The sequence below is a fragment of the Pungitius pungitius genome, chromosome 16, assembly GCF_949316345.1.
Source record: "Pungitius pungitius chromosome 16, fPunPun2.1, whole genome shotgun sequence".
NCBI lineage: Eukaryota > Metazoa > Chordata > Actinopteri > Perciformes > Gasterosteidae > Pungitius > Pungitius pungitius.
In genome coordinates this window covers 8,098,486-8,126,035 of record NC_084915.1, presented here as the reverse complement: position 1 = coordinate 8,126,035, position 27,550 = coordinate 8,098,486, and the positions used below count along the sequence as shown (strand labels likewise).

At 42.7% G+C, this 27,550-nt stretch overlaps 1 protein-coding gene across 3 annotated transcripts; it reads left to right on the top strand.

Moving 5' to 3' along the window:
* The first annotated feature begins 275 nt into the window (after positions 1–275).
* Positions 276–26,044, top strand: npas2 (neuronal PAS domain protein 2). 3 transcript variants are annotated; one of them, XM_037467794.2, is made up of 22 exons: positions 276–321; positions 14,231–14,429; positions 15,568–15,624; positions 16,361–16,515; positions 16,676–16,767; positions 17,298–17,387; positions 17,501–17,621; positions 18,672–18,785; positions 19,016–19,134; positions 19,955–20,037; positions 20,152–20,258; positions 20,348–20,495; positions 20,631–20,715; positions 20,826–20,952; positions 21,689–21,783; positions 21,882–21,968; positions 22,340–22,537; positions 22,925–23,125; positions 23,502–23,677; positions 23,863–23,955; positions 24,137–24,347; positions 25,733–26,044. In XM_037467794.2, exons 2-22 carry the CDS (start codon positions 14,377–14,379, stop codon positions 25,946–25,948), a joined length of 2,628 nt encoding a protein of 875 aa, XP_037323691.2. In that variant the 5' UTR covers positions 276–321; positions 14,231–14,376; the 3' UTR covers positions 25,949–26,044. The 3 variants fall into 3 exon arrangements, with proteins under 3 accessions (XP_037323691.2, XP_037323692.2, XP_037323690.2); XM_037467795.2 differs by lacking the exon at positions 276–321 and adding an exon at positions 9,596–9,971 and having other exon boundaries at positions 22,964–23,125; XM_037467793.2 differs by lacking the exon at positions 276–321 and adding an exon at positions 9,596–9,971.
* The last annotated feature ends 1,506 nt before the right edge of the window (positions 26,045–27,550 follow it).

Below are 27,550 nucleotides of genomic sequence, written 5' to 3'. Positions count from 1 at the left end.
GTCGGCATGTGCAAGAGCGAGGAGATTATTTCCACCCTGTGTCTCTTTAAGAGAGCAGAGGCGCTCCACATAGAATGAATGTTGAATGTCCAACCCACGTTGATTCAACACAAACACACATGAGATTGTGAGTGCAACAGGTTGACCAACGTCACAGGTTGCAAATGGCCACGCCCTATATCAGCAATATTATACCGTTGTGTGTGAGCAGCCTTTAATTATTATTTAAATTCTGTTTATACATATTATGTTTGCTTGTCTTTTAGAAATAATGATCAAATGCTAGTGCTGAAGCTGAAGAGAATCGCTGCCTACAAGGAGGTATGTTAAATGAATCTCTGATTTTGTTCCTCTCAAGATACTTTAAACCTTTGGAGTCATTGTCCAAAAGTACTTTCACTATTTTATGGAAACCCACACGTTACATGTCACTCACTGGCACCATGATCTGTACATCGCTCTCTTCTGACCTAATGTCACCCTCTATCTTTTCCTATGACACTTTTATTAACATATTTATTTATTTATATTTATTAACAGCGATTAATTGCATTATGCTAAAAATTCAATTCTAAATGATCAGAACAATACAACAGGCACTCTCGGAGCAACAGCAAGTTAACATCCAGTATATAGCATAGCATAATGCAATATGCAGCATATGTTCAGTAGTAAGGGTCCTTATTAGTGAGGTAAAGTGGCATAGCACAAAAAGGACTTTTTAGTCTGTAAAGACTGTGGATTTCTTTGAATCTCAGAAAAAAAAACCCACTTTCAGTGATGCAGGTTGAGCACTTACCCAAAGGAAAAATGTAACTTTTAACGTCCCCTTTTTAATCCATTTACATTTTCTTTCTCCTCTGCACCAAGCCTGTTGCTAAGACACGCGAGGTAATTTACAGTTTCAGATAATAAAGAAACTCTTCTCGGAAACAATATGACCAGCAAGAGAAAACCACATTTCACATAGTGCAGATGTTGTACTTCAAACCGCTGTGTGAGTCTGCATGTCGTCAGTGTCGTGTGTTGTCCTCCCGGCGGTGCGTGATGGGGAGGCTCGTACGCGCCTCATTCGGTACGATTCTAAGGACGCTTCATTCTTCTTGCGATGGTTTGTCGACAGTTCTCCTGCACACCGCATCCTGCATAGTCTGCCAGAATCTCGCTGCACTGGTTGTTTGGGGAGCTGGTGGGCTGCATCAATGCTGTGTAATGCTCTAAGTGGTACTTCAGGCTCATAGTACTTCAGGCTAGTAGTATTCTGGTGATAATATACATTCCGGGTTGCAGTGGTTACAAATAGCTATGCTTTTATCGACTACGCCGTCTGGTAGAGATTTTAAACCAACAGTGCAGTACTTTTCTCTATTTTCTCCGTTAATGTGCGCAGCAGTGATGAGCCACCTTGAAATGCTCAAAATAAATAAATAACAATTGTAATATGCATTGCTACGTTAACGCATTCATAATGTGCTCAGCCCTAATTTCTATACATACTAATTTCTCTCTCCGTTGTTCTGTGGTGAGATATTTGTCAAATTTTTGTCACAGCGATTTGTTATTATATTGTGGCTGTGCTTTGCTCTACATATGCTGCTCATGTGCTTTAATGGGCTCACTGAGATACTTTGTGCATAGCTAAATGACTTGATGGTGGGTTTGATGTAGGAGGTAAAGTCGGAAGGTCCTTAAAGATACCCTTTCGACACGACACACTAGACTTTTAATAACAATAATTCACCCAGTATGGATTTTTCTTCAAGGTGTCTGATAATGTATTTCTAGTATCGGTATGGTTAAAAACCTGGAGTCCCAGCACCTACAAAGTACTTGCCGCACTTTGTGGTAAAGAAGCATATCAGTGTTGTTAACGCCAATAACATTTCTGTCACCCTTAATGTCGTCCAAACTTTAAAATAAATAAATTGGATGAGATGTTTTAATATGGAGTAGTTGGTGAATCAACTGTGAGGAGTACTGAAGCCCAGAGAGAAGCCATGAGTCTAAAGAGGCAGATGGACTGATTAATAGCATCAAACATGCACATTTCTTCTGACCCGTAGCGCCTGATGTCAGACCCGGCCGCTGTAGCTTTGTTGCACATGACTCTTGGGACAGAGGTATTCATGTCTCCCTCTTTAACCTTGTAACTATGACAGACCAAATGTTCAGCTCCAGTTATGTAACCGCCTCTACAGACGTCATCATCCTTGCTGCTGCCGCTGATCTCTTGCTCCAAAACACACAGTCATTGTCCTCAGTAGCTTCAGGCTCAGATCCATCAGGGCATGATTGAGACATTTAGCTGCTTTTTATAAAATGTGCCTTCTAGAGGGCTCGATACTAATCCCATTATTTGAATTTTCTTCCTCTCTTAATATTAGTTGGGTGAAACGAGTGACTTTATCCAAGATAAGCGTAATGCGTGAAACTTTTGCAGGGATGCCGCAGTGGTTCACTAAGATCATTGTTCTTGATCAAAGGTGACAGGAAAGATTTTGTTTTGGCTTATGCGGTAGTTATTCAAATTTAAAGGAGTAAAGATGAGGTACACAATGATCAGGTAGTTATTTTGGCCACTACTTGAGTTCTCCAATGACTACTGCACAGTCTGTTTCTACTGTTATTAACAAGAATCTGTCTGTTTTTTTTATAGCTGTTTTCATGTGCTTGTATCCGTCTTTCCCAACAAAAGTTCACTTTCAAGATTTGGGAGTGGCCACACTTTGTATTTCAGATGAGGAAAAAAAAGGGTTTCACAATATGTGTGTGTGTGTGTGTGTGTGACCTAGATTTGATTGAGATCTTGCGCTCAGGGTGTGGGCTGCATGGGTATTACAATGGCGTTTTATGTTTGTGGAGACGACGCAGCAGAAGGCCATGCAGAATGAGCATGTCAGCTCCCATGCTGAAATGGAGGGAGCAATCCTTGGAGGGGTTCCCCCCGACGTTCATTAACGTCAGTCTGTGTGGCGAGGAGCAAAACCTGATTGTGGTTTGGGAAACTCAGAGATTCTCATCATGTGATTACATCTAGTCTTCTAGTCTTGTCTTATCTTTATAACAACCAACGTATTTCATCTTAACTGTAACTCATTACAGTTGCATCACTTTCTCTTATTTCATCACTAAACTCTGTCACATGCTGCCCTCAGATGCCACAATGTGGATTCTATCGTCTCAACTTGTGATGATCTCTACAATTACTACACCAATCCGCTTCCCTGGTAGCATGAGCTGAATAATGTGAGCACTCAACAAGATTGAGGTCCTCTAAATCATGCAAATTAGCTGTATTTTGCTACTGTAATTAGGCATGAAGGATTAACTGAGTGTGTCAACAATCAGCGAATTTGGAAACTAGTCAATGTGATTTTTCTTTTTTAGACGACTTATGATCAAGCCTTTTACCATTAAAAATATAGACGTTATTAACCCGCTGTCTTAGTTAGGCATTGCGATTAAATGTTAATTAACTCACATACATATAAAAGGTTGTGTGTCCGTTAGAATCAGAGAATTTACAGTTGTGTGCTTTTGCTTTCAGACAGAATGGATATTTGGTGCAATTTTATATTCAGCTATTTTTTTTTACCTTTGCTTTATTTATTTCAAGCTGCCTTACTCTTTAAAAAGAAACCTGCAGAGATTTGTGTGCTTTCAGGAGGGAGCTTTGAAAATGAAAACGGACTGCACCCTTTCATAAGAGGACGGAGGAATGGAGGCATAAGATCATTTTTTCCATGGACTGCTCGCGGAAGACCGGTTGAGATCATTTCAGAGTTGGTTTTATGCACTGACTCTTGAGTGGCTGCTTGTGGTTTGGGTTTAATGAATACTTACACACTGATGGATTCAATAAAAATAATATTATTCTGGTGATCAGAATCAAATGTTTCTCTGAGGCATCGTAAAAGGAATCAGCACTCTTCCAAAGCTAGGAATTTAATAAAAGAAGTAACTCGCAATCTGATTCGGAGACAGCTGTACAAAGAAAAAGCGGCTTTGGCCTTTCCACCCGTGCCCTAGAACTGTGACCCACATATTTTCTCACACACTGCCCTAGGTAATTGCATATTTTTCCTAAGCAACAGCATACAATAACAGTACGGAAATAATTTGGCGATTGATTTAGAAATAGCTGAAAGAATATAATAGAATATTTCAGCCCCATCCTTTCATTCAAAGAGCAGAGTAGCAGACCTACTTTCTAAAGTAGTTCTGCTACTCTGCTCTTTGAATGAAAGGATGTGGCCACCAACGATGAGTCTGTGCTGCATGGTGAATGTGTAATCATAAGGCACTTTGGTTAAAGCTTCATTAAAATCCCCGACAAACGCTGTAGGGTAAAAGGATGTAAAATAAACTAAGTGAAAGAAACCCACAAGAAAATGCTCATAGCCCAGTAAAAAGATTGGATGCATAAATATAGCAAACTCATATGGAGTTATTATTTCTTCTTTTTTCTCTTAAATGTCTTCAATAATTCCCTCCATATTTTAACTGGAGCCCTAAGTGGATGTTTTAAGAATATCTGCAACTGTATCTTTGCTTGCAAATGTACTTCAATGATTAACTGACTATTTGGATTGTAATTTAAGCACCAAAAATAGAAAAGCATGGTTCAGTGTACTTAAGTGCAGTTACAAAGGAGCATCCATTTCTTTCCCTCAGAACGCAGCAGGTCGTCCAGCGGGCAGAGCTCATTGAGTGAGAGGGTTCAGCTGTTGCCCGGGGAGGGGGGGGGGGGGGGGGGGGGGCATTAGTATGAGCTGCTTTGTGGTCGAGATGGACAGCGCTCGCTTGAAAAAGCAGAGGAGGGGCGTGATGACGATTGGTTTGACCATGCATTTTCCCATTGGCTACTCAATGTAACCCCGTTGTAGTGGAATATATATCAAATACCCCCCCGACCCCCCCCCCCTCTTCTCTCTGCTGTTGGATAATTTCCGAAGTTGTTTGTTGGTGTTGCTCCGTGTGTGAATTACATGGTGGAAAATGCTATTGACCGGAACATTGTGTCATGTCCCAGGTCCCACAGTGAAGAACTGGTATGTCGGAAATGTGGGACACCATTTCCGGTAATAATGTCTTGAGTTGCTGCAGGAAGAACGTCTACTATTGGTGTGATACTTTCACCGACAGAGCTCAGGAGTGGGAAGCATTCGTCATCAAAAATACCAGTCTACCCAGTTCAAGATTTTATTGTGTACCCATTTTTTACAGTTAGGGCTTTAATCCTACCTCATCTAGTGTACACTGTGATTCATTTTACGTAGTCTTCTTTATCTCCTTAGATTTTCAGACCTCCATGCCTCATTTCATGTCCTTCAGATGTTTTATTCCAAGAATGTTTTTCATGAAATACAATTTTATATTATTGATATTACTTGTGTTTGTTACAAAGCTGCAACTGTAAATCCTCACTGTAATTCACCTTTTGGCTGAATCACATACAAAACCAGAACATTTAACTAAACCCAACCGAGTACTTTGGGTGCCCCACAAGCGGTTACAACTTTGACAAACACACTCGGTTGACAAACCCGCGATACGGGATACGACATGGCTGGCTGGTAGAAACGTAAGATGCCAACTTTTTATCTTGCAACTGTGTTGCCATCAATTGTGTAAACTGGTGTGTACAAGGCGTTAAGAAGGTTTAGGTTGATGTAATGAGGAATCAATACCAACAGCGAGAAAGTTCGCTATTATTCAGACAAAAAAAGTGGTTTCTGAGGTGTGCATGAAAAAATCTCCTGGACCTGAAGAAAATGGAAACCATTGCCTTGATGGACAAAGCTGCCTCGGTTGGGGGAAATTAGACACCACACATTGTTACCATGGGAACACAGAGCGAACAGCAGTGCCACAGTCTAATTAATGACAGTCGGTGCTTCAGCAAAAGGGCCATGATGACATCATCAATACCAGTATCATAGATGTAGCTAGAGGCAGTATGGCTTTATGTATAAGTGTATATCCCAATAATGAAGGTTTTCACAGACGTGAAGGCAACAACACAGTGTGGACAAAAGCAGAAGATGTAAAGCAACCAGCACTAAACAGGTATTGTGTTGTGAAGCCTGCTTAAGTTATGAGCACTAAATGTCATCTCATCATCCAATAACATGACCTACATAAAAGAGCAGAACTAATCTCCATGTAGGCGGATGGTGAATAATGCAGTAAAATGTGGGAGATCTTTATGAATCTTAGATGTCTCACACGTGTTAGTTGCTGGCATATTTTGCTCTGAATGATTTCATATATTCACTGTTTCTTATCATCGGCTTGTATATGCAGTGTGTAAGCTACCATATGACCTGAGTAGATGACACAGATCTGCGGCTGTTCTTGCATTGAGTTATTCAAAGGGATCATTTTAGAACATAGAGCACTTTAGATCATTTCTTCACTCATCTCTTCTCTTATAATGTGTTAAAAAAGATGTGCACCATCTAAACACATGATACCCACAAGATAATGCAACTCATACTGTTTAAATGAGCTGCAAGTAACACGTTACCTAAACAACAGGCAAATCTAGAGAAAAAGGTGCATTTGAAGTGCATTTTTACAACACACACTCACACACACACTCACACAGAATAAGTGTGCAGTGTATGAATTATGTAAATATATAGTGTTTAAATTATATACATAATTTGACATTTATCGTATAATCATTATACAATACATGTGAGAAGTTATTAATTATGTATTTAATTTACATTATGAATTATATTGAATTCATTATATCGATTCATTATACTATAATCAAATTTGATGGCAATATTATGCCAATAAACGTTTCCTGATTCCTGATGGCTATGTTTAACAGGCATGGTGTTTACCATGGTTACCATCTCAGTTTAGTGTCTTAGTGTGAGCATATTTGTATTAGTACTAAATTGATTTAATTAATTAAAAAGATGAAGGACAAATTGTGTTTTTGACCATGATAATATCACTACATTAAATCATTTTGGCACATTTAATTGTGCATTAATAACTACATAATAGAATCTTGGGTTGGGACAATAATGTATTTACTCAATTACAATGGCAATCCATCTTGTATATAAATACAGGGTAGGTAAGGTTTGCTCTATTGGCCCAATGGAAAATATTTGCCTGTTCTTTGTCTCTCACACTTTTGGGGAAAGTAATGGCACTTGGACTGACATGTTAATATTGACTATTATTATTTACTTATGATAAGCATTTAACTCAGCAATCATGGCTTTAAACTGAGGACTCGAACCAGGAGACAACTATTGGTTGTTTTTCCAGAACCCCCTCGGTAGAGCAAGTGTTGATAGTGACACATCTGACACTAGTTGCAGGCTTGCTGACACACGGGGAGTCAGCTCAAACTCTTTGTGCCTTCACAAAGATGATTGAGTGCAATGCACATATACATTTCCCCCCGATATTTTCTCTGGATGACAGTATTTTCTGTCTTTGTCTGGTATGATCTACAACATATAATTAAGTTTGACTCCCCCATTTAGCAGAAAATTTCCGTACACCAGACTATCATGGCTTTCAGACGTGAGTGTTTTTTTGTGGCTTCCCGTGTGCTTATGCAGACACAGTGGGAGCTCCACTCAGAGAGAGCTAACTGTGGGAATTGAATGTGGCTGTGGGTGCGTTGGGGGGGGGGGGGGGGGGTGACGGTATCTCTTGCTAATCTATAGCATGCTTGAACGTTTTAACACGTGGAGAGCAGTGGAATAAGGACTTACTATGTGGTTTACTACTATTTGATCTCTCACGTCAAGAAGAAGATGTCGTGTCAATAATCGTCAGACGAGCGTGACTCCTTGTCTCCCGAGCTGGTAGAAATGGCTTCAGAAGCAGGATCAGTTGTCGAAACCTGGAATACTACAACAGCCGCACCCCGAATCAACTGCGGAAAAGTGTGACTCATTTTAAAACGACGGCCACCGTGGCAAACGGTGTGAAAACGTGGCATTGCTATTGCTCATGTCTCCAGCAAAAGGACGTCTGGAGAGTGTCTAAATCCTAAAATGTCAAATGGTGAGGACTGCCTGAGGATCTGAAGTTGAAATCACATACACAGACTTTTCTGGTTTTAAAGTACTTTATTGGGTGCACAGGGTCCCAGAAACAGACAACATGCAATAAATATGTTTGTGTCTGTGCACACATTCATTTAATATTTATTTTCATTAGGTTGCATAGCTTGCTTTTGATATTGTATTTCATGCGCTCAAAGGGAATACATTCTTTTTTTAACCTTTTAAATGAAAATGTTCAAATGTGCGGCTCATACTCAGAGGACCAAAACGCGCTCTCTCCATTATGAGAAGCTCCGTTCTTCACAATGAGAACATGCACTTAAGGGTTTTTCATGTGTTCCATTATCTCTTCACTGTTCATTAGCTCAAGACCAATCTATTAATAGTAAAACTTTTCTATGGAACATAAACATCCAGAGAGGACAGTGACATGATATTAGAGATGGAAGTATAAAAGTAGGGCGTCATAAAATTGTCTTGTAACACACAGTACCAAGACTTTGTGATCAAAGGTGCTGATGGAACTACACATTTATTATCAGAGGCCTGTCAGACATACGTCAATACAGGCCAGATAGCAAACTCTTTAACTGTGATTATCATTATGTAAAAACAGCTTAGTAGCTGGTGGCCTGGTTGATCAGTGTCAGGGCATAAAAGGAAATAGTTACTGGGTTTGAGTCCGAGTCCCAACAATTGTCGCATGTCGCCATCCATTTTCATCTTTTTTTATAGATACTGGGGTTCAACAGTGAGCATGCTACACACTGAAATATGCTAAAAATGTCAATGTGAGCATGCTAGCTTTAGGGTTCATAGGAGAAGACATGAATTGTAATAACTTTTGTTCTGGTTGTTTTTCTTTTATCAGTAAAAACACAGAATCACATTTAGGTCTGTCATGAAAATAACAACATCCTAATTAACATCTACCATCTCCCTATTGACAATTGTTGGTTCCTGCTTTGCAAAGTGAGGATTCACAGTTGTTGACATGGACTCTGGGAAGATTGCACAGATTAACTGTGGAATGATTATTTAGTTTCTAAATGTACACACCCTTCTTAGCATAAAAAGGTTGTTGTTTTAAAAGTTGTCAATATCCAGATGTTAGCACCTTAGAAAGGAAAAATATTCTGAGCCGATCCCGAGCCATATCAAATTAGTCAGACCGACCGTTGACCCACATTTCAGACTTCAGCTGAGTGAAAAGGCAAACATGAAGTTCTTCTCTTTTTTTCCCCCAAACATCTTGTTTTGTGTTTCTGTTTTCCTTCCAGATCACGATGTGCGGATCACAAACGTGCGCATGCAGCGTCTTGCGGGGCAGCTCCGCGAGGACCCAGAGCAGATCGGCCATGTGCTATAAGAGGCAACACTTACACTCAGCACGGCATTCAACGAGGCGCTATTATGCATTTAGCCCGTGTTAAAGATTACAACACCCCCCCACCCCCCCCCCTCCTCCTCCTCTTCCTCCTCCTCCTCCTCCGCCCTCACCCCTCCCTCCTGCTCCTGGTCACTACAGGTTTCTTTCGCTTATGCTGCTGCCGAGTATTGAGCCACCAGCTGACCTACTTTCTCTCTCTCTCTCTCTCTCTCTCTCTCTCTCTCTCTCTCTCTGTCTCTCGGTCCTGTTTACAAGTCGCTGCCAGCGAAGCCCGCAGCTACAGCGACTTATTCAACACACCAGACAGCTCACCGGGCGAGTTAATAACCCCGCGTTATTAACTTGGGCGCTTGTTGTTATGCACGTTGACGCTGCCGTTGCTCGCGGCTGCTGCGCCGCGCGCTGCCGGCGTTATTAGTTGCGCTCCGTCGCTGCGCTGCGGTTATTTCGTTTTTTTTTTTTTTTAAAGAAGATGAACAGATCGATTAAAGTTTGCTGCGAATCTTTATGTCAGCTGGAGACTCATTTTCAAGGTACGTGCGATTTTTATTTTTTGAATTATTATTATTTTTTTCAGTTTCGCGTCCGTGGGGGGGGGGGCGGGGGGAGGGGGGTCGTCACACTGCTGTCAGACGTATGTCAGTGACATCAAAGTTCAATTAAAGGTGAAAAAAGGGGGGGGGGGGGGTTGGGGAGGTCGACAGCATGATTACCCCCCGCCCCCCCCCCCCCCCCCCTTTTTTTTCTCGACTTGTTCAGCGAAACCCAGACTGCGTAGGCTGAGGATGCTTTTAGTCAGATACGGGGGTCTGCGTTAGTAAGGCTCTTGAACGCCGCTCGCACGGTTATTGTTGTTGTTGTTGTTTGTTTAGCTTTCAGGCATCAAAGTGGCCTTTTTACGAGGTGAAATGAGCAATTTTCTCCCCACTGTGCCACCGCCGATGACATTTGTGGCAAAACCCTGGAGGGGTCTTCGTCAATGTGGGACGTCAGATTCAAAATGTTGAATGGCACAGGAAGAGAAATCCTTGAATAATGTCTCAGCGGGCTTAGGTCAGGCTAATGTTACCCAACCCTGCAGCTCTTAGTCTGCTGGAGTTCTTGTTTCTCTCTGTAAACCCCTTTTTTTCTCGTGCACAAAGCGTTTTGGGCTTCTTTATTGCACTTGACATAGTTTATTTTCATTTTTATAAAGACAGGGATTTCCTCTGACACTGGGTATGAAGTGTGGCAGAATTACTTATTTTCTATGTACACAGGAAGATAAGGGGTTATTGAGTGCACTCATTGGCCTCCCCACTGTTTTTCCTTTGCAGTGCAACCCATTTAAGTGTTTCCTGTTTCCTTATCACTTATCACCATAAATTGCAAGAACCAAAATGATTCAGAAACTGATCACAACGCTATCACAGGTTACAACTCATAAATAACCTGTTCCGCATGCAATGTTAGATAAAACAGAACTAGATATATGTCAAACGGCACATTTCCAGTTCGACTACATAAGCTTGTCCAGGCCCAGTTAATGTTTACCCGACATGCAGCCTGAGCTGTCGGCTCTAAACCAGATGCAGGTGGAGGTGTTACGGCGATGTGAACTTTTCCCCAACCAGACGGTAGCAGTCTGCGCGTCACAGATTAACACTTAACTTAAAGGAATCTACCGGCACGAGAGCGCGGGCTGCCCGGCTGGAATCGCTGTCAGAAAGCCAGCCGTCGACAACCTGATCCTCATTATCATGATAAACCCTGAGAAAAAGTAACTACACATATAAGATGCTTATGTTGGGTGTAGCACTTGATTCATTTGTGTATTCATTTGTAATTTGTTCTCGCAGTTTCTTGATATTGATTCGCTAAATAATGGATTAGCTGTTGATGCAGCCATTATTTGTTCCCAGTTTGGCTCTGCTGAAACAGTACAGGTTAGTTTTGATCTAAAGTGTGATTCTTTGCATGGTTTATGGTTTTGATAATCAGAAATGCTGTGTGGCATTTAAAGTTTTAGAACATCAGCCACTGTCTGAGCTTGCCAAAAACAGCTGGTGGATATGACTTGATTTTTAATACTGAAATACGAGATTTATACGGTTTCCATATTAATGTATTGTGACAGGGTTTCTGGAACATCTATGGGGAGACTGGACAATCCTGTTTTGCTTCATCATTTAGAAACTGGGAGAATGTGAATCGGACATCAATGTGTTAAGATGTCCGTGAGGCGGCTCTAAGTGTCAGTTGCTCAAATATTGCTCATAAATTGCTGCAGATGCATTTCTTTTGTGCTGAAGATGCTCGGCCCGCCCGCCACTCCCAAATCACTGGTGTCAAACAGGTATTTTGTGTTTCCGTGATTAAATAAAGTCATTCATTGTCAGGGTGATATTGCACATCCAATTTACGGCCTGTTCACGGCCAGAGTTTAGTCATAATCTCAAACTTCAGCCTACAGACTTGTGCGGTGAGTCGAGGTTCGCCGGTTAAAGGCTTTAAATACCCTCGGGCACGAGTGTAACTAGACTCTGGTGTTTCTGAGCTGTCAGCCTCACAAGGTGTGGTTTGCCCTCATATGTCAAAAGAATGCAGGCTGATGTGTGAGGTTTCATTTGACGTAAAGCCATTTCTGATGCACCCCAAAATGACACCATTTTATGGTTCAACGGTTGATGTTTTCAAAATAGATTAAATTGAATTATCCTTATTAATTCATTTGTTTGTTTGTCAGTCAATTGTTTGACATGCTGTCTGGAGGTTTTAAGTCTCAAGCTGTGACACTTTAATCGGTGCACACAGTAAGGCGCTGCAGGACGCCCTTCAGTGTTAGAAAAGCAATAGCAAATGTTCTTCCTTGCTGATCCTGAATCAAATGTCAAATCTGGACAGCCCAGTCAGATGATAGCTTGATTTGTTGGCAGCATATTCGATCAATGGGTTCAATGGGTTTGTGTGTGTGTGTGTGTTAGTGTGTGGAAGGGGGAGAGCAGTTAGTTAGGACTCTAATGGAAAGGTGTGTTTCAGTATAGTTGCTTTGTACCTTCTTTGAACCAACTCAGCCTTAAAGGAGGGGGCCGGGGGGGAATGAAGACATGGCTCGATCTTTGTTTTAAGATTTAACAAATTGGCATTAGTCTGCCACACAGAAACAAAACGTTACTTGTTAAATGTTGATGAAATTATGTAAAGGCTGCGTAGACGGTTTGAGGTGGACTTGAAGTAGAAGATGGGATGTGAAACTGGGCCTCCTGAGTTGAAGACACACGCCACTTCTTGCACTGGGATGAAATGATGTTGGTCAAAAGTAAATTGCAAATGCAAAATATCTGAGTATAGCATAATTCATTTAAGGAACTCGCAGTAAAATCCTCCTCGACTTCTGCCTCCTTCTTCTTCTGGTCCTCTGGATCTGTATCCGACCCATTTGACTTTGATTTATAAGGCTTTACATATGAACGTATCAATCAATGGATGTGCCTGAACCCAGAGTAATGAAGTGAACGATAATAAATCAAAGCTAAATAATGGAACGCGTCTGTTGAACAGGATTCAGGAACCTGGAAGGATTTTACTATGAAGCAGATCCATGAAGAAGGGGAACAGATCAGAGAAAAGTGATGCTACTACCCTAATGAACAGGAACTCATGAGCACAAGCCGAACTGTAAACTGGTTTTAGATTTGAGGCGATCACGCGACAGATCATAACTGATATGCTTTTAGCCGGATGTCACCGGCTTGCTCCGTCAGCTTCTCCTGCGTGCAATGCTTGAGAATAGCTCCTCTACGTCACACGGAATGTACTTCTTTTTCAATTAATCTGAACATCTTTTCATCCATGAGCTGTTTGTTGTTTACAGGGTGGAGGGCAATCACACTGTAGCATGCATCGCTTTGAGTATTGAAAAGACTAGAAAGGAGCTATATGAATGCAAGTAGATTAACTGTCTACTTCAAAATACAACATAAGATGAAAGACCTTCATGTCAGTCTCATAACATATCTCTTTATCTTAAGACTCTCTGAGGTGAGATTAGTTTATGGATTGAGACTTTTAATGTTTGTGGGGTGATAATTCAGGGCAACGGTGCTCATCTTAATTTGAAAAGATAGAATGCAATAATGGTAGTTTACCCTGAGGTTCCTTGTGTAAATCTCTCAGAACAAGCAGCAAAACATTTTAGTCTGTGTAGTTTGTTTTTATTGTTACTGTGCTTATTTCAGACTGCAGGTATTTGGGGACTCATGTGATTTATGTTTATGTCAACCACGTGCCGACTAAATGCAGATAATGTATCAATATCTGTAAGCGAATATTACCGGATGTTTGGTTGCAGCTGACCAAGGCTCGGTGTGCGGTTTATAATCGAGGTCTGTGCTCCATGTTGTTTAAGCTCGCTTTGTACAGAGGATGTGAACAAGCTGACTGTTCTACACTCTCTTTCTTTATGCTGTCTTATCCAAAGAGGTTTCTGCCTCACAAGGTTTTCTAGGTCAGGGGAGTTCCTCCTGTGCAAAAACGCTTCTTTGGTGATGACGCCCTGTAGCCAGGTAGTTGCTGAAGACGCTGGTCATCTTTACATTGCATTGTTAACATGGTCTTCCTGTAGAACATGTTGATTTAAGTACTTATAGTAAAAAGAAAAAAGACTGTGGTTCCTGTTGATTTCTGTTACAGATGAAGAGGGGCTCTTTCTGCATTTACATCCCTGCAGGTTCCAAAGAAAATACCCGCTTACATTACGAATCGTTGAAACAGCGTTTTCCTCTTCAACAGAATGGCTTTTATGTTTTTACAGGATTTGCCGTTTCTTTGGTGGACTCCAGGCGGTGGCAGGCAACTGGTCCGCACTAGCTTTTTCCACGAGATTGTTCCGACGAGGTCAGCGCCGATGGGACGTATAAGAATTCAGAAAGGGCCTGGTTGGGAAAAGTGGGAGTGAGTATGGACAACCTCTCCGATTTCGGGGGCTGTCCATCCAGCCGCAGAGAATGGGAGTAAGTATCAAAACTAATTGACTTGACTTTGTGACCTTTATTGGGTTTCTGCTTATTTATATGTACATAGTCTTTATTGTTCAAATAGTTCTGCAACCGCTGAATTGTTTCCAAATAAGATACACGTTTAAAGAAGCCTTTATGAATGCATTCACTTTGATGGGTATTTTGTTCATTATTTAAACAGCACCCTCTATCTCAAATGAAATTAGACAATAACCGAAGCAAACCCAAGCCTGGAGCTTCACTGAACAACACACTCTGAACCCGACTCGAACCCGACAAAGAGCCAGGGCTCGTTGCAGAAGGCTGGCGGCACACCTTGAAATGGCTTATCTGTGGCAACCTACAAACTGGCCGGTTAAAGTCTTTTTTTGGATGAGGCTGTTTACATATAGCTCAACTCTTTATGACTTTCCGGTCGTTGCCGCTGATGAACTCGTTATATTAAAGTCCACACGTGCCGCTCTGGCCTCAGATCGTAAATGTTCACGAGCTGGAGCTTGTATCGAGGATCGCGCCGGGCTGCTGGTTAAGCCTCGGCTCTTTGACAGAACAGGTGTCCACTGAAACATCAGATGTGAGCCCGCATGTTAAGCTTGTGGCCATATTTCTTGTCGTTATCACCCCGTGTGAGAGTGTGCACAGACCAGATATAGAGTTGGAGGCTTACGTGAGACAGTGACCTGTTAAACATGGGGGGGAAAACAAGGCCCTCCAACTGGGTCACCAGGTTATTTGAACATGGTCACGGTGTCACCAGTGGAAAGTCCTTATAGATTCGGGATCACAGTTTGTTTTGTCTGCGTTAGCCTTGCAAAAGGCATTTTTATCCTTTTTATCACAAAAATGCTGTAAATGACAACAAGTCCATGTAGCTGCTTTGATTTCAGGGGTTCCTTATGTGTGTGTGTGCTGGTAAATGGTTTACTGAGACGCTTGAACGGAGTCATTCTAAATATTTTCAGTAAGATGTCAATTTTCTGATGTGACGAGTCAAAATATCTGCTGTGAAAAAGGCCTGTTGCGAAATGATAACCAACACACATGACCACCTTTAGATAGGCCAGGATCCTATCGGGTGATACCGTTAAATAATCAAACAAACCACACTTACCTGTGCACCTGTGTTTTCCAGCACCAACAGCTGCGTGGATGATTTGATGGATGAAGATGAGAAAGACAGAGCTAAAAGGTACTTTTTGTTAGTGTTTGTATTCATCTCCTATATAGGGACATATGCAGAATTGATTTGTAGTGTCTCTTTTTGTTACTTTAGGGGATGATGGTACTTAATCATTTTAAAAGAACCTTGAAGTTTCAATTTTACATGATGGTTGAGAATAAAGTCTATGAAAGTTAAAACTTATCTGATCATTTTAGCTAAATGAAATAAACATAATTTAGGTTAAAATAAATTCCCAATCAATGATTACTTTTGTCACCTCTCTAAACCTTTTGATGAAATATGTTTTTTTGTTCAAATAAACCTTGAATCCGACAAAACATTTTTAACTCCAGATTATTGATATTAAAAGAGTCATCTCATTTCCCAAAATGAATAATGTCTCTTATTAAAGGGGCATAAATGCCCTGATTAATTTACGCAAGCAAACATTTGAAAACGTTTTGCCACCTTTTTGATATCCAAATCTCCACCAACTCCTGAGGAACATGTGCTTGTTTTCTCTGCTGTTTGCTGTGTTTATGCACAGTGGGTTTATTTGATACAAGCTGAAACAAATGAGGGAGCGACTCAACGTCTGTCTGCAGCCAACTGCGTCTCTGCGCTCTCAGCCTGCTTTAGTTTGGAATAGCAATGCTCAGTTTGAGAAGGATGAATGAAACATGAATTACAGGTGTCTAATTGCCTGAGCTTCAACCTTCCATTTCACAGATTTATAATTGTTCTCTTGTGTCGACTGCCGTAGGGCATCTCGCAACAAGTCGGAAAAGAAAAGAAGAGACCAATTCAATGTGCTCATCAAGGAGCTTTGCACCATGCTGCAGGGTCAAGGCCATCCGCGCAAGATGGACAAGTCCACCATACTGCAGAGAACTATTGACTTCCTGCAGAAACAGAAAGGTAGGGGAATCCACTCAGCTAGTATTCACAGTTTGAGAAAAATGCTGATGGACTGTAGACACACCTTTGTTCTTGTTCCCCCTTTACTTCCATTTTTACCCAAAGCTCCTCATTTCCGTCAGTAAATTACACTATCCTCCGGTCTGTCTTTTTTTTTCAGACATCACTGCGCAGCAGGAAACGTGTGATGTGAAACAGGACTGGAAGCCCTCGTTCCTCAGTAATGAGGAGTTCACTCAGCTAATGCTGGAGGTAAAGCTCCGGATGACGTATTTTGGGAAGTGAATTTAGCTCTGGCATTGATTCATATTGTTAGTTAAAGAAAAAAAGAGATGCATTAGAGATGACATGGTGAGAATTAAATGACTACCTTCCTGGTGTGTGGTAGTAGTAGAGGAGATGCACACAAAAAATGGCTTTGGACAGGAAAATGTCATGGTGGGTGGTGCATTCATGGAACAAAGGAGTATAATGTACAATTAAATGAACAATAAAGGATATAAAACAATAAAATAAGTGGGAGTTGATGTGCAGCTCCCACTTGAGGTCCAGGGTTAATGATGGAGCCCAGCAAACAGAAGGACTCCATGGCGGTGACAGGGGAGTCACACGGGGTGATGGCGGGAGGTGGGGATGCAGTCTGCCTGAAATCCACCGTCATCTCCGCTGTCTTCAGAGCGTTAAGCTCCAAGTTGTTTTGACTGCACCAGGTCACCAGATGGTCAGACTCCCACCTGTAGCCGGACTCATTCAAAGTGCCAAATTTGTCCCTCTTCCCGCAGGCCCTGGATGGCTTCTTGATAGCATTAACTACAGATGGCAACATCATATACGTATCTGACAGTGTGTCTTCACTCATTGGCCATTTACCGGTAAGTAAAGAGGCTGAAATAAGTCACTTCTGTTCTCTTCCTAACAAAGCAAAGGCATTGTAGGATTTTTTTTGCTTGAAAATGCTTAAAGTCCATCTGTCCTTTTGCACCAGTCAGATATGGTGGACCAAAATATCTTGAATTTCCTCCCGGAGCGGGAACACGGGGAGGTCTATAAGCTGCTATCATCCCGCATGCTGATGACTGACCCCATAGCGGCTGACTTCCTTGACAGTGAGTATTCGGCCGTTGTGTCCCAAACCAGGAGGTGAAAAGTTTGCCGTGTGAGAGAATTGTATCGCCAGCCGGGTCTTTTGTGTAAGACATCTTTTGTCTGTCACACAGACTATACTCGACTCCTGTTCTTTTCCCCTATATATTTAGAGCAGCGGTTGCTAAATTGGACTCCAAAGTTTATTGGATTGATGATTAGTGTGGATCTATGATTAGCCCTTTTGCTAATAATAGGAGCTAGCTTAGTATCATAGTTAAGACTTTAAATCACAGTTATGTTAGCCCAGTAATCCAAAGCAGTGTAGTATATGGGACTCAAGACACTGACCTTAATCCTGTGATAATATTGGGTTTTTCTGAGAAAGAGAGTTGGTGAGGAGCGAGTGGGTCTACACATAGAAGCCTAAATAGCTTAACGATCACAGAGCCATGAAAAGCATCTTCAAGTGTTGCCCAATGTTGTCCTTCCACTGAAAACTGTTTTGGTTTTTGAGCCGCTGTGGAACAATCACCTGCCTGTAGCTGCTCGTCCACACTTTGACCTCTCTACAGAGAGTTCACATCGGGAAACGACTAAAGCCAAAAGTCACTTTTGTCATGCTTTCAAACCATAAATCTAATAATAATAGTAATACATTTCATTTATATTGTGCTTTTCCAAATACTCAAAGTCACTTTACATAACACATATACATAAAATATCCTAAAAGCTAAACTGTAAATAAATAAAACCAAGCAAATAGATATGCTTTTTTAACTGTCCCAATGGATGTAAGGAATGTATTCATGAATATTCAAATATTACACAAACGTTATGCCATAACCCTTGCGAAAACCTGATATTGGACATTTATCACACGGACATGTATTGATGTATTTGAATCCAACGTTTCACATGAGTGTCCCTCGTCGGATCGGGAACTTCTGTGCTGTTAGTCACACAAAAAACACTGACGTGATCAAGATGCCCCTCGTTAAGAGTCTGTCTGTTGTAAAGATGCCTTATGAATAGGTTTGTTAACCTTGGAAATCAAATCTTCTGTTTTCCAGGCGAAGCGCATATTGAATTTTGCTGTCATCTAGCCAGAGGTAACATTGACCCGAAAGAGCCCCCTGTGTACGAGTACGTCAAGTTTGTCGGAGATTTCAAGTTTCATAACAATGGTAAGGATTTCTATTTTCCACTTAAGATTCAGTAAAATGTGGAACTCGAGTGCAGTTGATGTCCATCGATTTATCAGCTTTTGCTTAAAGTTATTGTGACGTCTCAATTCAATGCTGATGATTCGTAGTAGCTTCAACAAACTGAATGTATAAAATACCTTTAGAGAAACTTGATTTTCAGGGGATAAAACTAAGTTGTATGTCACAACCCCCACACGTCTTTCACGCAGTGCCTACATCTTCTTCTAACGGGCTCGATCTGACGTTGCCAAGAAGCCTTCAGTCCTCGCTAGAGGAGCAGGTCTGCCTCATTGCCACAGTACGATCAGTCACGCCTCAGTTTCTAAAGGTAAGACAAGTCCGGGGAGATAGAATCTCATGCCTCTGGTTCACAGTTTATAATGCTTGGCTTTCAAAGAAATAACAAGAACAGGCGCTGGGATTTTGTGTGAGGGATCAGTCATTTTAGTCCATGCGAACGCTCTCTATCTGGAGATGTGGCTGCTGCACAATGTCAACTCTCCTAACTGATTACATCATTTTGATGCATCTGATCCCAGGGGGGCTTTGTGAGGAAAATGATTGAAGTAAACAAAAATTGGTAATGGTAAGATGAATTGGCATCACACAGTAACATTTAAATACTTAGCTCCACTCCTTCCAAAAATCCCAAACCCCAAAATGCCAAAATGTTTGGCAGGCATTTTCACTGTTATTTACTCTATTTATTTTTCCGAATGTGCCAGTTGAACTAGATCTATTGGACAGGCTGTAACTCTCCCCCTCTACTTATTCCCAAAAGCAAAAAGCATTGATTTCACTGATTTGCCAGATGGAGTGGCTGTGACAGTGTAGCCTGCACCATATGACACATGGATTATGTCTTCCCTCAAACAAATCTACTAACAAATCTACTACAAATACTGGTTTTACTATTCAACTACTTTTCCTCCACCGACTACTTTCAAACAACAATGATTAAATATAAACAAAATACAAGCACTGAAGCTAAACATTGTGTGGATTATTTAGTATGTTTCATAGTACAAATATTATACCAACCTAGCAATGATAATTCAATTCCTCCTTAGAAGCTGGTTAAGTTCCCTGGCCAAAAAGAGAATGTTATAAGAGGGTTAATTCCTTGAACTGCTGTTATTTGTGTTTAGGATTCGTGTAATGTGGAAGATCCCTGTGATGAATTCACATCCAGACACAGCCTTGAATGGAAGTTCCTGTTTTTAGATCACAGGTAAAATATTTGTTTGAGTCCTTCTCCCTTTTTCTCGTGTTTTTAGTGTAATTTTTTCGCAAGCAAATTGGTTGGCTTTTATACATGTTTGATCTTCTCATTGTTATGTTTCAGGGCTTCACCAATCATAGGATATTTACCCTTTGAGGTTCTAGGAACGTCAGGCTATGATTACTATCATGTGGATGACTTGGAGCTTATAGCTCAGTGTCATAAGCAGCGTGAGTAATTGTTGCTTCTCAGTATTAAAACGCCTTCACCGGCATCACATCAAACAAATGTGTTCCCACCGCGTTTCTTCTCTTCTCAGTGATGCAGTTTGGAAAGGGTAAATCCTGCTACTATCGCTTCCTGACCAAAGGTCAACAGTGGATTTGGTTGCAGACTCAATACTACATCACTTACCACCAGTGGAACTCCAAACCCGAGTTCATTGTCTGTACTCACAGCGTTGTCAGGTGAGCCTTGTCCTTGGCCCCCTTGTGTTGCTCTAACGCCCACAGACAGAGAAATGTGTGCGTTAAAACAACGACTGGATTCATATTCAATTGGATGCACACTCACACACGCTCTTTGCATGTGCTGCTGTTCAGCTACGCTGAAGTGCGAGCTGAAAGAAGGAGAGAGTTTGGCTTTGAGGAGCTGTCGCCACCTGAGATCGCTCCCTCTTCAGTGAAGGTAATAATCATTTTGTGCCCTTTCCCATACAGCGCGTGGCACTTACATGGTTACCGCTTATTTTGGCTTCAGATCTGAACCTGGGTGTCTAACATCCCTCTGTGTCCCAGGCTCAGGAGCTCTATTTGGACATCTGCTCCACACTGGACCCTCCGCGGGACAGAAACAGCGGCGCACGGTCGGTATCCTCCCACAGCTCCCGGAAGTCCTCCCACACGGCGATGTCGGACTCTGCATGTGAGTCATCCTCGGCTCCCTAAAGGGCTAACTCACTCAATGGAGGGTCAATCTGCAGGGAGGTCCTGCTTCCATAAATTACTGAGGGGAACGAATTGGAGCCTCTCCTGTGAAGAGATGGTGGACCAATGCCAGTCCAACCAAACCTGACAAAGATTGCAATTGATCAAGGGAGACTTTGTTATCGGATGTAAAACTCTTCTGTAACTAGGCAGACCAGGAAATCGAATAAACACCGACCTGTATGTATGAGGGGGACGATCTATGATAAATTGTAACCATGGCTTCCTTTAGCTCTGTTTGTTTGAGCCTCCATTCTCTCCCACTTTGGCGGCTCTCTCCACCCACCGTCTAAAACTTTTCACTACCATCTGCATGTTGATGAACAATACGCAGTGGCTGTCTAATTAGGGTTGCTGTACAAAAACAAAGCTGCGTTCCACCCACACATTAAAATAAGGTTTTCCAAAGACATATTCATGAAACTGTATTGGTCATAAATGCATTTGAAACGTTGTTTTGCCTTCACCTCATGAGGGCTTTAGTTACTCTTTTAGGAGAAACAATTCCGCATCGATTCAAAGAGTTATCAAAAACCTACTCATGAGATGACATGCCTTTGTTGCATTTATTTGTTAGCTGTTATTTGATAAAGAAAAACAATGATAATGACCTAACTGAACACGCCCTCGGTCCACTCAGCATATTCAGGGGTCACCTGTCTTTCTTTCACCAGCTAACTCCTACACAGAAGCCTGCACGCCGTCATGGCATTCGGCCTCCGTTGGGACGGAGAAGACATCCGCCAGACACCGACATGGTAGCTCAAAGGTCAGCTCAAAACGTTTCCTTTGCTGATAAGTTGACCCAATATAATGTCTCACTATAAAGTATAAAGATGGATCTATATATTTCTATTTTCCCCATAGAATTTGGCACAAAGACAGAATTCATTTGACCTCAATCCCCAACTGAGCCGCCCCCTTTCTCCTACCTGCAGTGAGCACTCCGCATTGGTCAGTGCTTAGACCTTCTCTCCTGCCTGTTGCCTTCCTCTCCTCTGTTTGTGTTCAATATCTCATTGTTATGACTGTTGCTCCTTTGAGTCCATTTCGTCTGCTGCCTGAGTTTCCGTCACCTCAAGACCAGTAGAGAGATAGGTGTTATAAAATGAAGCGAGAAAGAGAGTCGCTCATCCTTTTTTTCTGACTTGTGAAACCAATCTCAGGTGTGAAGAGTCCCTAGAATAATCCATTGTGACTTGTGCTAACTGAATCTGGCTCTCACATGCTAACGATCACTTAAGGATAGAAATCGAACTGAATTACTGAAGAAATGCTGTGTTTTTTTCTCACGTCTGTTTCTTTTTTGAATCATGTCTTTAAAGCAACAGCAAACCCAGAAGCAGCAGCAGCCGTCGCCCATGTATCAGCAGCAGCAGCAGCAGCAGCAGCCTCAGCTCTGTGTGATGAACCAGCTGAAGGAGCAGCTGGAGGAGAGGACGCGCATTCTGCAGGCTGACATTAAGACGCAGCAGCAGGAGCTGCACGACATTAAGGAGAAGCTTCACCTCGCTAATCTCCAGGTAACACTTACATAAAGGAAAAGAAGAAGAAAAATGTTATCCATGGCATGCAGTGCGAAATATGCAAAATAAAAAGAGACATATCTAGACATGAAAGATGTGCGGCATTTAAGTGAGAACGGTTAATGAAATTCAACATCATATTGTGAGCTTACATTACCTAACCTTCAGAGTGATGGCAGGAGGGCCCCACCAAGAGGCCGGCACAAACCAGTTCAGCCTTAGAACTCTTAAAAGCCTCATGACCCCGATAACCAGCACAGAGAAGAGACTCTCAGTTGTAACACAAGCCTGTAGAAGCTTCCAAAAGCAAATTAAGTTGAAAACAACCTTTTTTTTAGGTAAATGAAGGTTAGATAAATATATTTTTGTTCATGTGTGTGTAAGGTGTTGTTACAGCAGCCTATCCAAAATGACTTTGGCCAGGCCCAGCAGCAGCAGCAGCAGCAGGCGTCCAGCAGGGCGGCCCAGCGGAGCCACTCGGCGTTGACCAGGCGGCACTCAAGCCACTCCAAAGCATCTTCCTGCGGGGCCCACAACTCATTCCCTCGATCACTCCTGAGAGAGAACAGCTTGCCATCACTACAGGTACAAAAAGGCAAAGATTCTATGAAACAACTGTTTACCACAGTTGTTTCAGAAAATCTTTCCTTAAATGTTAAGTGGGTGTATATTGAATGAAATCCCCATCAGTCATTAGCAGCTGACGACCATTAGATTACCTCAGTTCTCACGACTCCACAGGAAACAGCTCACGGATTCAGACGTTAATGTCAGTCTGTTTATTTAAAGATATAGACACCCCATATTTATGCAGCGCTCGTTTGCATGTGTTGTCAAAAGGACACAGAAGCCTGAAACCTAAATTGTCAACATGATTGATGCCTCGGATGATGAAATAATATTCACATATATGGAAGTCTTAGTTCTTACATGCTATGTGCGTTTTCTCTCATTTCGGCAGCGAGTTGTACGGAGCGGACAGTTGCAGTCGGTGAGCGTGCCCGTGCAGGCGAACGCGAGCGTGACGGTGCCCTTCTGCAGCAACCCCATGATGTTCTCTCAGACCAACACGAGGTCCCTGCAGGACGCCAACCAAAGACACATGGACGCAGAGTTCAACCAAGACGGACAACTCCGGTAAGAGTCAACGCGTTTTACGTTATAAAAATGTGGAGCTCAGCCACACTTACACCCACAGGGGGCATAGGCAGCATGGCACACACTTTTGGAAATTCCTAATTCCAAAAATAGTGGACGCAGTTCCTTTTCTCTTCTCACGGATACGGAGGAGTTCTTTCAGTGACCGATTGTGTTTCCTGCAGCATGCTGCTCAACCAGCCGATGCAGACGCTGGTTCCCACAAGCAGTGTCACCGCGCAGCCTTCCCAGTGCAACATGGGCATCTCCCAAACCATGTGAGAAATGTTTAATTACACTGCACACACACACACACACACACACACACACACACACACACACACACACACACACACACACACACACACACACACACACACACACACACACACACGACCTTCAGGTTGTACGGTGCCATTTCCCATTGTGCCTAAGTTGGTCGTTGTGCCCTCCGAACAGATACACCTTGGAGCAGCAGATCATTGCCCCGTCGTTCTCCATGCAACAGGTCAACTGCAACGCCGTCCTCGTCCCGTCGCCGGTCTTCACGTCCCCGATCATGATCCCGCACAACAGTTTCCTCGCAAACCAGTCCCAGCCAGCCTATCAAGCTCAGCCCCAGGCCTCTCAGCACTCCCTGCAGCTTCAGCAGCCCCAGCAGTTCTTTCAGGTACCAACGCCCCACGGCTGTGTGGTTGAAGAAGCAGTGTTGGTCACGTTTCGGCTTCTAGAGTTTAACTACAAGCCGTATGTGACGACGTGTTGCATAATGCTGCTCAGCTTGATTACAGGTGGCTTCATCTGAACTGATTCATGATCATTTTAGGCATCCATCAGGAATCAGGATTCAGGAAAGGTTTATAGCCGTTATATGTTAGACATACGTGGAATTTGACTTGACGGTTGGTGCATGACGGATGTTACCACATGGTTACCACAGCAACAAGCTGCTGTGCAAATCTGTCAGAGATAAGTGTTATTTTCACTCTTAAATTTCATGCTCTGATGCAATCTTAAATTCATGAGGTCAGATACAGATTTTCTCCAGTTTACAATGCAATTTTCAATACCCCAAATGTTCTTACGATAATTAATAAAAAAGAAAAAAATGAATTACTAAACTAAATAATAATAATTTCTTTTGCGTGGTTCCGAGAGGAGCGTTCTGCAATGGGCCAAGGACAACATCGTGTCATGCAGCATTCATTCTCTCTCAAGAGTCTGCTGTCTTTCCACCAGCAGCTGCCTTCACTTTATTCTGCATTATTACAAAGCTACAGGAAGTTGAACCTCAGCCCAAACTGTTCTACTAATGTTTGAAAGGAAAATAATATGACGCTGCTGAGCCGCCGGTTGTTTAGAGACAGAAGCAATGGTTCATTAAGTATTTCCTGGAGGACACACTGTTGCAGTCACGGTCCTGGGTTTGTGTTCAGTCCCTTTGTTTTATTTTGAAGGTTCGCTCACGTGTCATGTCTGTTTTCACTGTCCAGTCTCACTGTGATTTCCCGCCTCTGTCACTGATTGCGTGACCCGGTGCATGGTGGGAAAGGCCCGTCGGTCGCCGTTTCAGCTGAAGGCAGCTGAAAAGTATCCGACTTGACGGCAGGTTCAATGCCGCCTGACCTCGTCCACTTTCCAGGAGAGAAGCGGCTCATCTCCGGCGGGCCGGGTCCGATACAGACGGATAAACCCTCCCTGATTGGTTCCACCTGTGTCTAATCACCGAGCTGTCCTTGTGTTAGGAGCCTGCGCGAGCTCCTCCATTCAATGTCAGATGGCTGTGTTACGTATTCGTACTACTCCCCCCTTGGTCCTGAGTCATTACTGGCCCGCGCTGTCAGTTTGGTTGCTTCACTTTCGATCAATTCCATGTGTCGTCCTGATATCACTAATCTAATTACACTCTATCTACTTTCGTATGGGAGACGAAGGGAAGTCCTCTCAGGCGTTTAACCCGATATCCACGCGTTAGCACCACTTGTTATCCATCGGAGTGAGAGATTAAGTCGGCAGCAGTCCAATGAAAACTCACGTTTCCTTTTGTGTCTACAGATGGCTCAAGGCCTCGTACACAGCGGATCTACTCCAGCATTCTTACACACCACTAATGTCCCGCAGCAGAGCGCTGTGGGATACATCCAGCAGCAGCTACCCCAGCAGCTGCCGCAGGCGCAACAGCCACAGGCGCATCAGCAACGAAGGCAGTACCAACATTCCCAAAACCAGGCGGCCAGTGTTTCCGACTTCCGAAATATGCTGACTCGGTAGCGCCGCCGGCCGCGGGTAGGTCGCCCGAGATCCCGAGGTCCCACGGTGCTGACGGCAGCACGGCGTGGCATTTGTGAGTGGGACCCTCCCCCCCCCCCCCCCCCCCCCCCCCCCCGACGTCGGGTTCTGTCGCGGGAAGGACGCCTGCAAGCGGAAGGGCTTTTGCTTTTAGGGACCTCACTCCTGCCGGAAGGCCTGGGTCGGGCACATCGCTAGGAGTGAAAGCCACCAGCACGGGTCATCTGCAGGACCCGAGGAGGGCCTGAGGGGCCGGGCCTCGAACCACCCGGCTCTGAATGAGTGGAACAGCTGGAACGGGTGGGCTAAAGCGCTCAACAAGACAACACTCCCACTCAAGAGTTTCCTTCTCAGTAAGTGTTTGCACTTTGGTCACCCCGCTGCCCCCCCCTCACAAAATGTAGAATATTTATTTTTGCCCCTGAACTAATATTCTATGTTCCCCGCTGATAACTGCTCGACCCGCCGCCCCAGCGACCATCCTCCCCTCTGTTTGGGTCTTCAGCTCCTCAAGGGCTCATCTCATGAGAAGAGGGGTTTGTGTACATTGTGGGATGCGGCGGGGGGGTCGAAAGGTCTACCTAGATTTTTAAAGCCTCAATCTGGGACTGCAGATGCCACAACAGACGCAACAGCTTTTTTCACAGAGAAAGGACGACGGAGCTCCCGATGAGCTGATGAAACTATTTGTGCCTTCCGCCGCGGTTCGTCCACGTTTGATGGAGGCGTCTGATCACAGGCTTTAAAAATCCAGCTCAGGTCCACTTGGAATGCAAAGTTCTATTTTCATAGGCCATCATTTATTGTTTTTCCTCATCAAACTCAAACAAACGACACCCTAAATTTGTAACGGATGTATTACAAATATTGATATATTGGCTGCTTTTTGCAACCTTCTGATCAGTGGGTCCACACACTTTTTGAACATATTTAATGACGGTAGCTAAAAATATTCATTTAACCATATACTGAAAGAACACAAATGACTTAAGTTTAAAACAAATGTTTATTTATTACATACAATATATATTTGAAACAATATATGGGATTAAGAAAGTAGTTTTGTATTGAACGGTTTTAATTGATTTGATGTGAAATACCATGTCTTAAGGTTAATCGTTTCATGTGCGTGTGGCCTCAGTCATTTAAGTACCTTGGACAAATGATCTGGGAGCTATTTTACTACCTGGATATCCGTGAATAGTATTACACGGTTTACTCCGCTTTCCTGAATATTTTGGTTTCATTCTTTATTTTTCTTGGTCCAACCCCCTGAGAAGTCACTACTTTTTTTCTGTGATCATATGACAACAAGAATATATGTATAATATTTACAATGCATTGCTTCCTGTTATAAATGTGATGAAAACAGAAACACCTGAAAGTATAGACCCTCTAATGCACTTTTGTAAAGCATTTCGACATGGTTTTGGAAGTTCTGTCAGTATGTCAAGATGTTACAATCCGTTTGTTGGACTTTATCATTTGAACTTCAAACTCCATCTTCAAATTAGCGGCTGACGTACTTTTTTCAGCTCAGCAGGAAAAAGCTCAACGGACGCTGCTGTTCCTCTCGAGCTCGCT

Bases quoted from the DNA above. Each gene is read 5' to 3' on its own strand.
- npas2 (XM_037467794.2), top strand. From the start codon at position 14,377: ATGGACAACCTCTCCGATTTCGGGGGCTGTCCATCCAGCCGCAGAGAA. The intron at 16,516-16,675 runs GTAGGGGAATCC...TTTTTTTTTCAG, and splicing joins CTTCCTGCAGAAACAGAAAG to ACATCACTGCGCAGCAGGAA. The intron at 23,678-23,862 runs GTAAGAGTCAAC...TGTTTCCTGCAG, and splicing joins AACCAAGACGGACAACTCCG to CATGCTGCTCAACCAGCCGA.